The following is a 19,003-nucleotide window of genomic DNA, read 5'->3' on the forward strand; positions in this document are numbered from 1 at the left end:
GTCAAGAAAAGCTTCCGAAAAGTAAGTGGAAGATTTTAGAACCGAATTAGCTACTCTAGGGAATAAATGCAATTCCCACGACACATTGAACAAAAGGCAGATGGTAAAGCTTGAACGATTTTTCTTTGTGTTGTTAAATGTAAAATAAAACAGCATTTTACAACACATCTAAATACGGTTGTAGTGGTGAGAGGTAAATTCAAATACAAACAGAGTAATGTTTGGACACAATCAAAGATCAATCTCTGGTGGGAAAAGAACGGATTTTGCTGTGGGTTGCGAGAAGGCAAATTGGGAAAGTCGAACCATAAGTTGGAGCCTTACAGAAATACATGCGACAGCTGTGCTCATGGTGGTGTGGTAAACAAAAAGCTAGCACCGTAGGTAGTCGTCGTAAAGAAACGAAAGGTGAACCCAACCAAAGCCGGAGTTCACTTTACCTTGCCTACGTTGACACTTTGCAGGCATGCCGGAACATCAAAGGAAAATAAATACTACACTGCCACTGTTGGGAAGTTCCTGGTCCGTGCGTTACATTATACTGTCGACAGCAGGAGGAAGGAAAGCATGTCAGGACAAGGAGAGGGCAGCAGAAGCATTTCGTGCTTTTCACACGATGATGCAAATAATGGCCACCACCTTGCGCTCGGTCGTCGACGTCGTCATACCAAAATCTCCCGCACAACAATAACTGTGGCCGGGATTAAAGTGTCAAAGTACGTTACGATTAAAGCTGACAGCAACACACCCAACCGCCGGTTGAAGTTCTCCGCTTTGGGGTGAGCAGCATTCGGCAACAGTGTCGGTGGCCGATTCTTGGTAGGTAGCAGGTTTAAGCGATAAGCGGATGCAAAGTGTGCCAATTGGAAGGTTCACCTTCCAAGAACCTCAACTCAACGACCCGGCTGCCAAAACGCCCCCAAACGATCACCGAAACCGGTGCTCCGTGAGCTTTTGGCTGTAACGTGGGAGAGCTGTTTGATCCATGTACCCAAGCCACAAAATAACCTGCCAAAAAGTTCGTTCGATCCTTTTGCTATCAGCAGCACATGTTATTTTTCAATTTCAATAGAAACACATTGCACATGCCAGTGACAATACGTTGAAGTTGAACCGTTTGATATATTTTTGTGCTTACTCGTCTGGGGCCAGTGTTGTTTAAAACAATTGTTAAAAATAAAAATACACGAAGCTATGCATGATTTAAAAAAATTCTGCACCAATACGAGGCAGAACAAATGTGCAAAAAGAAGAGCAAAAATGGCCACAATAATGGTGGAAAAACATAAATACTGCTGTTGGCGCTTAAAATTTAACCCTCTGCTCTATGAGAACACAGCAACAGAACACACACACACACACCACTATGCATGTTCCCAGAACTGATCCGTTTTGCCCGGAAATGAAAATTACTGTTGCGGTGTAAATAGATAAAGGGGTAAAACAAATTTGGAGATAATACTAACCAAATACGCAAATGCTATGTCTGTTGTTTATTTCAACCCGTGCTTGAACCGTTTCCAGCATTTTCGGAAACTCCCAGACACGGTTGCGTTGGTATTTTTGGACAAAAAGTCAACCGAAGGAAGTGTGGTAAAACGCCGGGTAACACGATACGCTCGAATTCAGAACTAGCTAAACCTCAAAGCCAAAGAGAACACGCCAGCGCATTCGGAGGTTTCGTGCAGAGTGAACGAGGATAGATGAACAGACAAAATATGAACTTTCATATATCTCTGATACTTGCAACATCAGGATATGGACTGGGTTTTATTTGATAGTTTAGTGTGGAAGGAATAATTTTGAGGTTCCACCAAGGATAAAACGAGTCAACAAAAAGTGGAATGCTTCGTGCCACTTCACAAAGAGAGCTTTGAAGATGCGTTTGAATTTACCAGCTAAACTATCAACACCGATTTATGACTAAAGACCACAGCAGGCGTACCCACACCGATGGCAATGAATTCGCCAAAGTTTTCGGGGCACAGTACGCGTTCACACATCACATGAATGTGGGATGCCTTGAATCGTTTTAATAGTTCGTCGAGTTCAGTGTTGCCCGGATCCCCGGGAACACACGCGAACGAAACAATGTTACGTTCAGCGAACGTTCCTCTTGCTCTGCATCACATCACCACCAACCGAACCAACACGTGACGGCCGGATTCGTTTGTTACCAATGTTTGGCGGACATTTCCTTTTGCCTTCTTTGGCCAACGAAAGTGCAAGAGACCGCCCCGGCCGACGGTAGGAAGCGTTGTCAGATAAATTATTGTTGACATTTATGCTTCGCCGCAGCTCATCGTGTGCGTCGTTATCATCGTTCGTGATGGTGGTAGTACGCGCTCCCGTCGCGAACACGACACGCAACAACAAACAATGAACTGACAAAAACGCGCCCTCGCCTGACTTGTCTGACTGCATGCATGTCCTTGCTTAGGATGCAGTCGGGCTCGCGCTCTTTCCCTGAGCTTGCAGGGTGACCTGATTATGTGCCGTGGCTGGATCCTTTTAAGCGTCCTCGAACCGGAAGAGTGATGACGAAAAGAAAGCTCATCCATTTTCTGATCAGCACCCGGTCGACATCGGCGACGCAGCGGAACAGAGCCACGTTGATTTGAAGCACGGCACAAAAGGGATGCCGTTACGGCTGACATTGGTGCCTGGTTCTATGCTCTACCAAGCGGTGGCTGCTACTTGTTTGAAGGATGCTAGAATTAATTTAAATTAGCCTGTCCGCTAACCGGTCCGGGTTGTGCTTTCCCGCGTGATGCATACCCGAACCGGGCCTTATGGAAATTTATTGCATTTCTATCGATTCATCACCTCATTTGCAAGTGTCTGGCAAGTGACATGCCACTCAGGAACTTGCATAAAACAAAACTTTCGGCTTCATATTTATCTTCTAGCGTTCGATCATCGGAAGCTTCCGGGGTTTCTATTGGCGGCGGCTTCAAACCGGAAACATTTAAACGTTATTTATCGACATCGAGTCCTAACCGCACGCGATGCGGAAACTCGGTGAACCTAAAAAAGTATCTCGAAATTAATTTCGGTGGCTATCGGTGGTTCCACGAAACGAGCCTGAAGTTTATGTTATTTATTAGGCTATTTCCTTGAATTCCTGCCTCCTCCCTCCACTGAAGACGTTTGTTTCGACGTGCGCTTCCTAATGAATACTTGTTTACAGTTTCCACTTCTGGTGGTGAGATAATTTTCCAGTTCATTGTACTTTGGGCCGGAATTCGGAATTGTCGGTCGTAAAACACGGGAAATCAGGAGAACATAGAAAACCACCAAAACGACTCCACCGAACGCATCAACGCTGAAGTTGGCTTCAAGCGGAGCATGAAACCATAAAAAATAAACAAATTACACTCACACAGCGGCCCTTCGGCCGTCGGCTCTATGCTGCCGAGCATATTTATCACAGTAACCCCGTGATCTTCTCACGATCTTGCCAGTTTCTCCCAGAAGGAAAAAAAATTGTCCAACCGAAATTAAACTCGTTCATCATTCAACCGGGACGGAACGTCTACCGGAACCATGGTGAGTTTCCCCCTTTTTCGGGTAGGTCCAGCAATGATTCGGCCCGGTCGGTGGTGAAAGTTTTACCGGCACTCTTCAACCTTCTCTTTCGTTTGGTGATCGATACTTCACTAGTGCAGGCCGTGAAGTGTATAAGAAAAAAGCACAAAACACCCAAAAAAAACCAACCAAATCCACCACATGCCGACCGAAGCAGCATGTCCCGAAGTGCCACTCAGTTGCGGAAAGGCACGAAATTTACTGCAACTCGAGTGCCCTTCGGAAGTATAAAAGGGAAGCGAAAACTCTAGAGGACCGCGCACGTGGAGAAGCAACTGTCATGATCCACAACTTTGGCTCTCTCTCTCTCTCCCTCTCTCTCTAATCCGGCACTATTTTGGCCATGTTTTACAGTAAGCACAATAACTCGCATGCATCCTTGGCTAACGGGGCGTGTGCTTTCGTCGTTTGTTCTATTTCATTTCGAACGATTTATTTCGCTCCGGCCTGCAACGACCACCGAAAAGGGGTCTAAAGTTTGCGCTTCTTGAACACACACACGTATATAGATGGAATGCTATGCTTCCGATGGTTTCGAAACCGGAAAAATAACCGAAAACCACCGGAAACCAAGAAAGGTTCATCATGTGCGAGATTTTGGCATCGGGGCTTCTGTGATGCCAAAGGTCAGAAGAGCCAGCGCGTATAAAAAAGGGGTGATAAAACGTTAAAACATACTGAAACTACAAGTTACACGGATGAAGTTGTTTCGGGAGGCACTTTTCGGGTTTTCAAAATAAACAAAATATTTTTGCCGACCATCGACAAGGAAAAAACGGCACGAAAGCAAGCAACTCAGCAAGGGTCCGAGAGCTAAAAATAAAAACAACACATCCACACGCACACACACACACACAAAAAAGGCTCCCGGAAATTAGTCAGCAGTCGCTGGGCGCGAGTCAAAAGTTGTAAACAAGATCGTTCCGGTTAATTTAATAAGGCAATTAAAATAACAAATTGAACTGGCTGGCTGGTTGGCTGGATGCTGTCCTGTTTTCCGGTTTCGTTGTTCGGAAATTAATGCCATCAGGTTTTCGTGACGGCACTTTTCGTGGCGAATGAAGGAAACCAAACCGGAGCGTGTCTTTTTTTGGGCACAAAAAAAAAAAAACACAAAACGAATCGTAAGGATGCTTAACAAACTAGAAACGCAATTTATCAATGAATACTCAAATTTCCAACTAATACTGAAGTGCGTAAATTTTAGCTGGAAAAACGAACCCATTTTGATGAAAAGAAAAATCTTCTTACGCGATAGATAACCCGCTGCAAAACCTTTCAAACGAACAGCATAATCGTCCAGTAAATAACGTTTAATTAAAAGCATTTCATTGGAACTCTGGCCTATTCATTGGAAGCCAAAACGAAACAAAAACACCAGAACCATAATAATTAACACAAAATGAAGCTCCTCCGGTTAGGTATTGGGATAGTACACGTTTGACGCTGTTATAAGTGCTGGTGCCTACGAATGAAAAACGCTTCCAACGGTCAGGTATTATCCCTTCTGACAAGCATTTTGCAGGTTTAATCTATTTTTTTGGGAGTCTATTCCTCTATCCGTTGCAGCTATTCCTGTCGCTCCGATTGAAGCCCAGCTCGTTAACCGTTTAAAGGAAAAGTGGTCTGACGAGCGTTTTTCTCCGGCTTGCTAGTGCCGGGAGAATGAAGCATGAAAATAGCTGCCACTTCTTGCCTAGAAGTCAACATGCTGCACACTTTCTAGTGGTTGCCGTAAAATTCATAAATTATGCACCGAAGGAGCTTTCGGCTGAACAACAACTAACGTTTTTTTCGTGGGTATAGGGAAAAAGCACTTTTCTCTCTAAAAACGAAGTCTTTTGCCAAACTACGGTACACGGAAGGTTTGATAGATGGTGATCGACGGTATGGGAGTGGAATGGGAAAATGGGAGAAATGACCTGAAGAAGATCATCTACTTCTACTAGTTCGTTCGCGTTCATCTGGTTCTTGGAACACGGTGCACGTCAGTGAGTGAGTGAGATTAATGTAAGGCGATTTCCGCAACTCACTTTTAAATTTTTTGACAATGCGATAACATAAAAGTTAAACATAAGCAATGGAGGAAAAAATACAATAAACCCCATTTGTTGGGGAGGATCAAACTATCTAGCGCCTACACGTAAGCAATATTCGACACAAAAAATACTTGGATCATTGGCGTTTAGATCAGATTAAAAGAGATATTGGTATTAGTAAATAATATTACAACGAAAAATTGAATAACTATTAAAGAAAACGGAATACAAAGTATCCAACATTGTTCAATTAAAATGTCAGCATCTATAACTCTTTTCATCCCGATGCATCTGCTTTCATCGCAAGCATTTGTTGATATAAATTATACAAGAATGATCTGAATTTTGAATTAAACTCAACTTTGCTTGTTGGGTGATTAAGCGTTCGAGAAGAAAAAGAAAAAAAATCACAAACAAAATTGAACAAATATGTATCCCTCAAACAACCCTCCGAAACGTCCCCCGAAAACATCGAAAGAACCGAAAAGTTCAGCCACCACGCACACGCACACACAGAGACGCAGTAAACAGAGGGCCAAACGAGTTTGCCTCATTTCCCGTGCAGCGTCGGCCTGAAATGTGTGCTGCTCGCTCCGCCAAGCTCATTGCACGGTGATATATTAATAAATTTAGAATGGCTTGCGTTATTAAAATTCATAAGCTTCGCTATCTCGCCCAGTATTGCGTGCAACGACGTCGACAACGGCACAGCCCGTGTCGCCCGGTTGCAGCTGAGGGCTTTTGTTTTATGCCACTGCCCCGCAAACGAGCCACCAACCTGTTTTTCACGAACAATATTTCGCACATGCAACACACACACACACACACGAAACAGCAAGGATGTCTCACATACAGTCTTTGAACAGGCGGCACGCAAAGGACATATGCATGAGGCTGTTCAGCCGGGCCTGTGGGTGGAAAATTTGCAATTTTTTTTTTGGTTTCGTTTCATCATCCCTGGGTGAAAAAAACCGCAAGACGGAAAATACGTTTTGCTCCTAACTGATGCCATTTAACTGGAGAAGCTTTTTCGGTTGACTATGGTGGATAGGGTCGTGTTTTTTTTATTTCTTGTCTGGTTCAAGTTGTTCAAATGTTCTGGAAAAAGGTCGTTTGAACGCGCAACAACAACAACAAAAATATCCAAAACGTAAAACGACGCTAGACTATGACACCGGAATAGGGGGATAATTTTAAGGCGTGCTACATACAAAACCTAACCTTACCAGTGTCTGCAAACACGTTAGCAATGTGCTGCAATACGAACGCTAACTGTGTCTTGAAGTCAAAGGCTTACTGTTGAATTTGAGCCTACAATGGAGATGGACTTTTCCCAACTGCAGTAGCATGTACATATGCGGCAGACGAAGCACAACACCAAATGCAACATTGCCAGTCATCATATCAAACCACCACCTTCTCTACATTGTGACCGACCACAGCAAGCGAACCCGTTTGGCTCATCGATGAAAACAATGCGGCAGAAGGAAAGGGCTTTACTTTCCTGGGTTTTCCTGGGTCTGGTTTTAGTGAAAATAATAGCCAACAAATGCATTCTCTCTCTCTTGGTTTCACCACTAAGGCGGGATTTAGCATCGAGCATAGAACATCCTTACTTTGTATGCTAAATTGATGAACCTTGGCTAGCCCAGCACAGTGCGCTTGTTGTTAGTACCGTTTGCTGGGCACAAAAAAGCATCCTCAAAAATTCAATCACACCATCTGGCGGTGTGGCTGATGCCACAGGAACAGAAAAAAGCCCCTGTTAGCCTCCAGCTGGGCAGAGAGGCATCTCTCGACGATCTGTGTACGGACACATTCCGGGTGGCGCCAATCGTAATAAACATTTTACTGCAATAAGCAACGCCAATGTTTATACGAAAACTTTTCTCTTTCCTGGTTGCAGCGACAGCAGTCTGCCTCTGTCGAAGGTTGAATACGAGAGCGGTATTTGATTGTGGCCACTGCAGTCCAAAACGACCGACAACACCAATGGTTTCTACATGGAGATCGAAACTTTGATTCTAAACCATCTAGGACCCGGATGGTGAAACCGATACCGTAACCAAATGTACATCGTGCGTAAGCACCTGGGATTTGGGGGTTCCATGTTGAACCCACACACACACACACACGCAAGGACACAGATCATACGGCTTCTGTAAGCGAAAGGTTTCATCACTTCACTATTCCTTCCTACGCTCTCTGTGGCAGTACATTTCCCAGCTGTACAAACGAATGAGGACTGTGAGCACGATTAAGAAAGCAAGGAAAAAAAAGGGCAGCAATGTGACCCATGGTTTGGTTTATGTTGCTTGTCGTATCGAATAGTCCTCGGTCTATTTCATTCTCCCGAGTAGGGAAGAAACAGCTAGCAGGAGCAGACCAGGGTGCTACAAAAAAGGCAAAACCAACGCTTCCTGTGGAGCTCCTAGCAGTGCTCGGGACGAAACCCAGACCCAGGTCCTTCTGATCTGACCTCAATGCAAGCGAGCACCGAAATTCAGCCAACCGCGACTCCTTTGCACCGACCGCAGGCAGTCCGAAATCCGAGTGCGAAAGCGAGCAAAAACCGGAAGCAACTTACAATTGCACCGGGGTCACACATTGTTGTGTGACTGGAACGTCGCAGCCGGTAGTCGGACTCGTGTCTCTCTCTCTCGCCTGCCACCGTCTCGGTACGGCTGTCGGAAGTTATTAAATATATTGCTAAACTTTGGTGCCCCGCTAATGGCAGCCCGGGCACGGACGGACGTAGTTGTGTCGTGCATCCAGCCGCATAGCGGAGGACTGTGTATTTACGAACCAAAAGTGACACTATCAATTTTGTACAATCGATACCATAAGTGCAGCAGGATCGAGTGGAACGGGAAGGGGAGTCACCACCGCTTTGCCGCTCGTTCTGTCCTTGAGGCGTAGGAAGCTGCTGCCTGGGGCTTATTTTTCGACCCCTGACTAAATGAAACAATTTTCACCAGCTGCATCAAATTGTCTGCGTTCTGTTCACCAATGATTGCGGATAGTCTTACTGCAAGTTGTAAAATTTGACCGGACGTACGGAATTACATCATCCCTTTTGCCTTCGAGCTCAGCCAGCCCAGCGTCGCCCTGTGTCAAGAAGCTAGCTTTGCAGCTCAAATCCGGCCCGTGCTGGGAAACTCATCCGGAGCGTACCAAAGCTTGGCCGTACAATGTTATTGCTCTCGTCTGCTAAGCGTTTCCATTAATCTCGAAGATTATCGCCCACAGTTAGCAGATCTCGGGTGAGTGTGTGGGCGTGATGCCGGCAACTATATTCCGGTAGCGACTCATCTCGGCAGACCCATGACCATAGTTTCAGCCATCCATGGGGCGGGGTGAATGGGTGATAAAAAATCATAGCTCAGAACACGATTCGGGGTGCTGGGTCGAGGTTTTGGTTAGCCTGAGGTTAAACATTCTTGCTAACTGTGGCCAACTCTGGCCAGGAAGAAATAATAGAAAGGATCGACCCCGTTGGGAAAATGGGACGAGATCTCGGCATCGTCTCGGCTAGCGAAAGAAAAAAAAAGCGAATGGAAAACTATTTTATTTTCTACGATATAGCCTCCCCCAGAAACTTATTTCTTTGCGGTAGCTTCCTGTAGCTGGATGAACGAACCCTAGGTATGGGGGTTAGGTCGGTGAGTAACTTGTGGTTCAAACTTTTCACCACGAAGAAGAGCAGTCCAGGCGAATGATACAGAACCAATGAAAGCAAAGTATCGAATAAATTGTATTCTCCGCACCGAACTGTATGTGGAAGCGTGTTTTAACTTCACGCGCTGGATACTTCAATAAATTGTGTTTCATTCCTTGATGGCTTGAAAATGAGCTCAAAGGGGTCTAAAGGAGCTTCAATTTAAGACTTATTAAGTCATTTTCCAAAATAGGATCATTTGTCTATCCTTTGGGGGGAAATATTAATTGTACAACCTTTTAATAAAAACACGCCCTCTTCCTTCTCAGAACAGCAAACATCAGTTAACCGTTTACTTACATTCATCGTGATCCTTGGCGGTGACGGTGAGCACGGTATGTTGTATGTCTTCGTTTTCATCAACCTCCGCCTCGTACAGGGCTTTGTCGAAGTACGGTGGGTTGTCATTCTTGTCGGCAATACCAATACGGATGAATTTGGTGACTGTGGAAAGAGATTTTAAATGAAATTAGTAAAAGAAGTTGTTGTATGTTACAACAATAAGGATATTCAAAGTGAACTCTTATTGCAGTTGATATAATTCAAAATTATATTTCCATATTACAGGTTAAAAAAACACCTTATCAATCCAGTTAGTCTTTACATGCGCTCAATATTTTGCATACATCCGGCACGATAGCATCGAACATTGAACGATGAGCGTTTCCCTATCGGGAGTACACTTTTATTCCCTCGTCCATCACACTCTATATCAACTATCAGAGATCCATTAAGCTTCATCCCATAATTCACCTCGGCATTGTGTACGGTACTGTTACCGGAAACAAATGTAAACATCGTCCCACGACACGCGGTCCCAACATGGACAGCGCACAGTCCCAACAAACCAGTCCGTTGAACGATACTTTGTCTCAATGTATCGCTACATTCTGTCGCGTTCCGTAGACCATCCTTCCCCGTTGGTCGTTAACCGCAGCACTAGTGGAAGCTTATTTTAACGATCTGTCACACCAAGTTCGACTGAGGCGCGCAGACCACCGCGTGGCACGTGAGTGAATGCAGATTTTTAGACAACCGGCCCAACGCTGTTGTGTGTGTCTGCAGAAAATTGCATTCAAATTTAGTTGTGCAAGCGAAGTGCAGAAAGGTGGCCTAAAACTGTGGGCACAATTTGGTGCACAATCTGTTCACCACTCGCTGCAAAGCCTTAACAGTATCAGTGGCTGTGCATATTCGTTCCCCGAAAAAAAAAACGGAATACCGCCTTGTGCAGACCGAAAGAACCACCATTTGACGGGACACCACGCTGGGTTGGCGGAGTACAATAAAATGTTTTATTTAGTTACCACTCATACACACACACATACACCGCATCCGCTCTGTAGGGGTGAAGAATGTAAAACCGGAAGCTTCTGACGGTGGACGGGCCGAGAGCGAGTGAGAAAGAGTTACTATATTATTCTCATTACCATAATGACTCCTCCTGGGTTTATGGGCAGGGCGGGCCCGGATTGGAGCGGCAGCCGAGCGGATAGATTAATCTGCCGCACGGCAGCCAACGCGAAGGAAAAAGGTGTTGTGAAATAGGTGGTACGAATTTTCGGAAACAATCTCATCCAACCCCGTGCAACTACCGACCGCACCATTCACGAGCGTGTCATGGTGTGCGCGACGGTAGTCCCAAAGTAACTACTGCCACGTCAACGCGGCTACCAGGACCCCGACTCGGACCCCGGCTTTTTGGCACTAGCGTTAATCCCCAGGAATGTGGCTCTCTCGCTGGTCCGAGCCGTGGCAATGGCGGTGAAGCGTAAAATTACATTCCTCCATAATTAGATGATGCAGCAGCGGTCCAGGACGTGCGCGCGGTCCAGGGACTTGCACTGCACTGTCAACGCAGCGTGTGCATAGAAGCGTGCCTCGCGTTAAAAGCGTCCGCCAGCCAAGCTATAAGCGTATTCTGCATAATTTGTACGTGCTGCTGCGTTATGCGGTGAACGGGGTCATTTTTCGAGCGGCACGCCGCTTGGAGATGAAATTAGTTAAAATTTCAAAGCGATATGGAAGCACATCGCCGACAAGCAATAATTGGTTAGCAAATGTGGTTTGACTATTTTTTTTGTTTTGGCCAAGTGAATTTTGTGATGGAATTTTGATGAAATGAATAATGGAGAAGAAAATGAAAGGAATGTAGCGCTGGGCACTGCGTCACTACATCCCTGCATTGATGTAACAACGTTTACGGCAAGGCATAAAATTTGATTTGAATGCATGACGGGATTGGTTTTGTCTTCTGTTTTTTTTCGTTGCGCTTGAACAGATATCCAATAGCCTTGTTGAGCATTAAGCTATTCGCAAGTCTGCTGCAGTGTACCGTACTCTATTTGCTCTGCTTTGATTAACCCATTCACCTAGTGAAGATTGAAGGTATCGATTACCCGGAGGCCCGAGCATTGTGAATATCCGGGTCCGGGACAATGAGCTCCATTTCACCGTACGGAAAGTCTCAAATTCAAAGCGTTCGATTGGATTGGATTTATTGGGTTCCTTGCCCCGTACATCTGGGAAGGTGCAAAACAGGTGCCACACTGTTTGAGCACCGGCGCTGAAGCAATCAACCCCGAAAACCGTAGGCTGTACGCGATAGCTAGAGTCAACAGGCCGGTATCAACCCACCTTTATCTGTGCCTATCGTCGTACCACCCGAAAATAGGCTGCCAGATGCTGAAGAATTGCCCGTATTGCTGTTGGCAAAAAAGTGGATGATAGCAAGATTCCGGGAAAGCGACCGCCCACCACCATCAAACTCAACCTAACTATTGAGACATTCCAAAGCGGTGGTGAAATGATTGAAGTTCGGCAAAATTTCTTGCCCATTGAACAGATAGATAAGGAATGTGCGTGTTTTTTTTTTTTGGTGTTGGGTCTGCACATTTGAGGACACCACAATTCAGGGTCTGCTGCTGGTCTCGTATTTAGCTTCTTTTATTTTGCTGCTGCTGTTGCCACTCTTTTATATATCACTGCCTCCACGAGTTCAGCCCGAGACTGTACTCCTATCACCTGGATCACAGACGGTTTGCGCTTGATTGGAAAGTTTGAAGTTGAGATTGAAATTCGCATGAAGTCGATAACGGGGGTGAACGGACTACTTGCTCGGTGTGTGGTGAAAGTCGTGTCGGGTGTGAGCAGGACGTGACTAATCCAGAGCAGACGGTGAATTGCAGGACAAACATTTGTTTCTTCTTCCCATACTTCGGCAGCACACCGCTCCCCAACAGCGATCGTTCCGGACGCTAGGTTTTTTGCGGTGCGAATTTATCGGCCAGGACGGTCGACAGATGGGCAGGTGAGCATCACAACAAATGCGCGTCAATATGGCGCACAGAGGTGGGATTATTTTTTGCTGCCGCTCCTTCACGACCGACAGCTGAAACTGAAAAGCTATCCTTCCGCAAGCGTTGATGGGTTTTCCGAATTTATTGGTGAATGCGTGAGGATGCGCGTTGCGAAGCGTAATCAAAGCAGTAAACATGTGTAACACCTGTGTCGGAAAGTTTTCTTATACCACCGGATTCACCTCATTCTGCTTGTGGCTGTTTTCATCGAGCATTCAAAAGAAGTTTATTCAATTTGAAAATGAAATGCGTGCTGTAGGGGAGTTTGTGCCGTTCACGGAGCACGATAACCACACAACCACGCTGCCAGATTTCTGCTTTCGATGCATATCAATGAACCAACCCGAGTGGCGCCTGGAAGCTATTGCTATCGGTGTTGTGAGTTGTGGTCGTAGCAGATTGATCATCATTGGGTGAAGCTGTAGCTATGCGTGGATGATACAGCAGGTTGCGAATTTGCTTAGGTTTTGCTGAAGCTACAAATAAGCTAACCCATACGAATGCGTAACAATCGCTACAGAACAATCCCGTGTGACTACAACCACACATTTAATCTGCATTAATTCTGAGAAAAATGACTGGATTAAGAAATTTCTTCGAAATCAATTGAAGCTATTGGCTTAATCGACACCACTCCATAAAATTCAACAGTTCCATCAAAAGCTTTAATTGGGAATGTCACAGCAAATGTGGTTATTTGACGTTCAAACTCTGAATATGTTTTGACCCAAAAGACGCGTTCGAGAATTTTTAAAAAGGATCTCACCAAACAATCTCGATTTTTAATGCTTTAAAAATGCACAGAAACAATTCCGTCCCCGTTTGTTTGCTCGATTGTTCTTGCACGATCTATTTATGAACCCACAGCACACAATCCGATTGAGGCTCAATAATTGGACTCGTGGCGATCGATTCTTAGCCAACATTGATCCGCCGATACGCTGTCCCAAGTGGCGAACACAATTCAATGATTGGCACTTTTTATCGCGGCCGGAAAATCGGAAACCGGGACAATTTGAAGCAGACACACCGAGGGTGAGCAAGTGTTTGATCTTCGATTCTTACTGCTGCCGGTCTATAATATACTATAACGCGTCGTTCGCGCACAGCAACCAAAGAACTACCGCCGACTGAGGATGTTTTTTTGTTGTGCAACATTTTGTACCACTCGCTCGGTGGTGCAGGTTTCGGTCAAACGGAAGCTCAGTTTTAGCTTAATCAGAAATGCACTTTGTGGTCGAGGCTTTGCGGGAGGGGGTTTGAATATCTGCTTCGTTCCTACCACACACGGTGATACATTGGAGGACTGCCGGTCGTACTGCAGCTAACTACGGCAACCACTAAATTGTGCTAAACGTATACATTTCACCAAACCGGTGCGCAAGGCGAGCAAACATACGCGCCACTGCACAAATGAAAGCTTGGGGCGGCGATGGTGGCACCGCTTGCCCGATGGATGACGGATGGTGGCGAGAGGTGCAAGAAGCAGGGCAAGAACTCGTGCACAGTTTGTGTGTACAAACATATAAAAACAATGGCACACCAATAGACACACATTCGGTTGCCACGTGTACCGACAGTTAGCCTTTCCACGGAACCGGGCGCACAGCTGAAGCCCAGCGAGTTGAAGTGGTCACCTACAGAAGTTATCGAGCTTGGACCTGCATCGGAAAAACATAGTTGTCATCTGAACCGTGTGTTTAGGCTAACCATTTGCTCCGTTTCTTATATATCTCTCTCTCTCTTCCTTTCTCTCTCTCTTTTCCGGATACCGATTCTGATAGCAGGTCGGAAACTGGAGTAGGAAATGGCAGTCCTCAACCTCCGGCATCCGGGATATACGGGACGGAACCGGTCGAGAACTTCGTTTCGGTTCACCGCCTGGTGCCTGCATGATGTGTGCTTGCACCAGTGATTGTGAGTGATTGTTAGCAAATAACAGTGGTCCGTTTGTTTTGAGGTGACACATTTCCACCCACTCAACCTCGTTGCACCGCCGGGTACATACCGATCCCGGCACCCAACTAAGTGTGCGATGGTTGTAATCCGGGCAACGTTCACAAAAAGCACGACGCCGTGGTTGGTTGCGCATTAGAACATTACTATGCACCTTTTCCCTTTTGGCGTGACATTTGTAAACTGACCTGGGACGGTGGGTGGATGGGGTGAACCGGTTGGTTGGTTGGGGAGAAGTTTGACGGTTCTAGTTTACTGTGTGACTGGGCTGACCGCACGAGATTTCCCGCACCGGATGTAAATGATGGACTGAAAGTGGCTTCGATGGCAGCTGCCCTGACGATGAAGGTACCCACCGAGTCACACGCTGCTCACGATACGACGACGACGATGATGATGATGATAAAGAGGAAAATGAGCTCGGAAACAGACGTGTATATGGGCGCGTTGAATGTGAAAAACGATTCACACTACACACCGTTTTCCTACCAGCAGAAGTCAGCGAGCGGTGCGCCATTAGAAGGAAAGTTTTTCCACCATAAATGTCTCCTTACCCTTTCCGTTGCCGGTGGGTAGGTTAGGTAGGCGAGCAGGTAATCGCACAATTTTGTGGCTCCCGAGCGTAAACCGCACATCATCAAACATCGGTTACTGGCTGCATATGCTGCCCCGTTTTACAATGTGTTTGCCAAAATATGGTGCATCGAGCGAGGGCACGGCAAGCAGCACAGTGTTAAATAGTTTCCATTTTCAACACATAAGTAAATATTAACACCACACACACACAGAGATTTCTGCGGATAAATGTAGGTGTGATTGTGTTCTCTGACACAATGTATGTAGCCCGTAGCACTGTTTTAAAGCACTGCTTTGTTGTGCTATAAAAATGTGCTATAAAAATGGTCACTCTAAGATACTACAGAGAGCATGGAAGGTCGTGGTGCTTAAAATGCCTGTTTATTGTGTTTACTTATTGCTGATCAGCCGCTAATAAAACCGACAGATAACACAACGTTATTCCATCTCCATCTTCCAGTGCGCTTAAAGTTCATGGCCGAAGCCCGAATACTCTAAAGGAACTTTTATGCTTTCTCTTTCAACATTTTAATGAGCTTCCAAAGTAAAGAATTTATTCATTGTCCTGTTAAAAGAACTCTTGCCGGCTAACAACATTATCGAAACATGGAAAAGATAACCAAGCACCAAAAAAAAAAGAGGATGGAATGTACACAACAATTTACTGTTTCTTCTAAAGCCAACTTTAACGGTTTACGTTACCCCCGTTCCTTGTTCTATCTGTCGCGAAGCTGGGAAGGATTTCGTAAAGTAACGCAACTCGTTCTCATTTCAAAGTTTTATGATAACGCACACGTATGCCTACCGTTTTCCCTAGCCGACGCATTGCAGCCAACCATGTCCCTTTGCTACCTCCCGCACGCGCGCCCAGGCCTCCCGTTACTGGCATTTTACATCCCAAAACTCTTTGCAACAATACGCTACTAAAAGAGCAAAAGAGTTTAAAATATTCGACAACAAAATGGAAGAAATGGGGAACAAAAAGTTCTTCCACATATTGCGTTAACACACACACACACACACACACACACACACACACGCACTGGAGGCCACTCCCTTGGGGCTATGTGCTGTCTGATTAGAATATGTTGCGTCACTCACTGTAGCAAGGCTTTGACCTACACACCGCACAGTTAAAATGAATCACTTAATATGTATGGTCGCGGCAAGTGTGCTTTGGGGCGCGCCTGTTGAAATTAATTTTTCGCTCGGAAACAATCGTGCGTGGCGGGCATCCTTTTGAGTATCTTTTTATTGGATGCAAGCAAGAAGTGTCGATAAGATGTTCGGGGGCAAGAATGAGGAGCAAAAGATAAGCAACAACATTATTCCTCGTAATATGTACAGCCGAGTGAGGTGAAAGTTTGGTAACGTAACTTGCTATTCCGCTTGAAGGAAGCCGCACGCATTACGCACGTTTCAGGCGCGCGCCCATCGTACATCGTCGACGGTTTGTTGAGCGAGGCTGAAAGGTAGTATAAATATTTACTATGTGCCAATGTGGATTTTCATCCCTTGGCGCTGGATTCCTATGTATATTATTCTGCGCCATCCAGGATACCAGGAAGCGACCCAGGTACACCAAAAACTCACGTGTGGAACTTTGAAGCTGTGGGGAAGGCATAAAACTTTAAGCAATCTGCATCGTTAGCCAAGTGGACCCGAGAGCACGAAAGCCGGAAGGTGGGGTGAGCCGGTGCGTGAGGCTGGCGGCGGTCCGGTTTTGATGATATGCAAATGATTCGACCCGCTGTGGTGTCATTTGAATTCTGAGCATAAAACGCACTGTTGTGACCGTAACGATCATCCTAACTCCTCCAAACGACACACACACACATGGTGGTGAGAGCGTTGAAGAAAGTCTTCGTAGAATGGAGTTATGGGCTTTTACATATACATACACACACTGTGCAAGATGAAAGGAGTAAGAATCGGTCAGGAGACCCCTGCGAGAAGGTTGGTTATGGATTTTGAAGTGGCAAAAAAAGAAAAACAACCATCGAGAATAATAAAAGGAGTTCCACCCATGACAGGCCACTATAACACTCCTATGGATTCGAAAGGAGAAGCACTGCGCTCTCGTACGTCGTTGCACAATGACGCGTTTTTTGTTGTTGTGGTGTTGTACCGCATTTTCCACCAAAACACAGCCACCAGATACCATTCTCAACTCTCACCGTTTTTTGTTGCCGATCGCTCTCTCCGGCTCTGCCGAGTTGACTTTCCGACCGAATATTTCAAACGGTACACGCGCGCCACAACCGAAACCCACATCCGGATGGTTAACCGAAGCTGTTGTTAGCTGGAGATGCTATAAAATTTATAGTCCTTTCCGTTTTCCGTTCTCAAGCCCTCACTAAAAACCCCGGGGCACATGAATTACCACCACTTGCCCCGGTGCTGCGTCGGTGCGAAGGACGCGAATGAAGGAAAAAAAGTGTGCTTGTAGCTGCCAGCCATACTGCCGAGCTTGCTTCATGTGAAGGCCCTTCTCGAACAGCGAAATTACTGGCGATAAAGCAGTACCGGCTCGCAGAAGCGAAGGAGTCACCGACCCTAAGCAAGCCGACACGAGGCTACGAGATGCTGCAACTCGGCAAGAACTAAGCTCCAAGACTTCGGCGCGAAAAGCAGCTCCATCCAGACGGTCCCGGATGGGTCTTTGCTGAGCTGCCGAGTACGTAGCCGAAGGTACGGGATGGTTGTAACCGCGCTAGAGAACGAACACAGATTGTGTTTTATGCTGGTCGTTACAATCAAAAACATTTACATAAAACTTAGATGCTGCACGTACGATAAAAACTACATCCCGTCATCTATGTCACTCGAATTGGTGGTTAAATAAAACATTTATGGTAAGTTATGCTCTGTACAACGGAGCGCATACGGGTCGCGGTTGTGGGCAAAAACAGACACATGCTACAAATGTACTTAGAGAATTGGTTTGAAGATGTATATCGCTGGATAAATATGTCGCATCACTTTTTTGTTAAATTATGATGTTGCTGTTACTTTAGCCTTATTTTCATGTTAATAGGTTCATTTAAATTGGAGATCGCATTTAGGGGAGCAATCTGATTTTGATTGACTTAAAGGGTAAATACTGCGAATATAGCGGCTAGAGGTACGAACCAAACTCATTTTATTTTAAATTACCCCTAATAAATATGGCCACTAGTATCGGTTTTCTTTCAAAGAATGAGCCTCAACAATTCCTGAGCAGAAAAACAGATGACTCGCGCTCGCAGGCTGTCGGAAGACGATAAAAAGAGCGGAAAACTTTCCACTATCGGTGCAAACACATGCTGCAGCTGTGGCGCGGGCAAGTGTGCAGAATCAATAATATCAAACGGCCACAATGCTGCCACAATGTTTGCCAATGACCGTTCGCAGCGGCAGCCAAAGGGAATCCACAGCCAACCGGGGCAACATAATCCGGTGCCATAAATTGTACCACAAACAGACACACACACACGGAGAGACTCGCGCGGCCAACAACAGTTGCTGCCGCAGAGTAAAACTGCAGCATTATAGGGAGCGCGCGCGCGTGACAATTCGGTGGATGAAAAATGGACGCTTTCTGGCGATATTGAATTGGCTGCTCGGTGGTTCGGTGGTGGTTAGGTTTTTGGCAAACAACGTGAACGCATTTTGTCACCCAACCACTTGGCGGCCGCCAAAACCCGCTACTGACTGTGCCTGGTGACAGTCAGTATGCACTGCCGTCGCTATAACGCGCGACGGAGCAGATTCTTTGAGGTGTGTTG

General features: G+C 45.8%; 1 protein-coding gene across 17 annotated transcripts in view; it reads right to left on the reverse strand.

Moving 5' to 3' along the window:
• The window catches only part of LOC118509260 (neural-cadherin), a 234,516-nt gene that overhangs the window by 50,117 nt on the left and 165,396 nt on the right, over window positions 1-19,003 (reverse strand). For all 17 annotated transcript variants that reach the window (XR_004905852.1, XM_036049609.1, XM_036049607.1 and 14 more), the window contains one exon: window positions 9,646-9,789. Coding sequence is in view for 16 of the 17 variants with exons in the window: in XM_036049609.1 (XP_035905502.1) it covers window positions 9,646-9,789 (144 nt within the window). In the remaining variant the exon portion in view is untranslated. The remainder of the gene's footprint in view (window positions 1-9,645; window positions 9,790-19,003) is intronic.

The sequence above is a fragment of the Anopheles stephensi genome, chromosome 3 (assembly GCF_013141755.1).
Source record: "Anopheles stephensi strain Indian chromosome 3, UCI_ANSTEP_V1.0, whole genome shotgun sequence".
Classification (NCBI taxonomy): domain Eukaryota; kingdom Metazoa; phylum Arthropoda; class Insecta; order Diptera; family Culicidae; genus Anopheles; species Anopheles stephensi.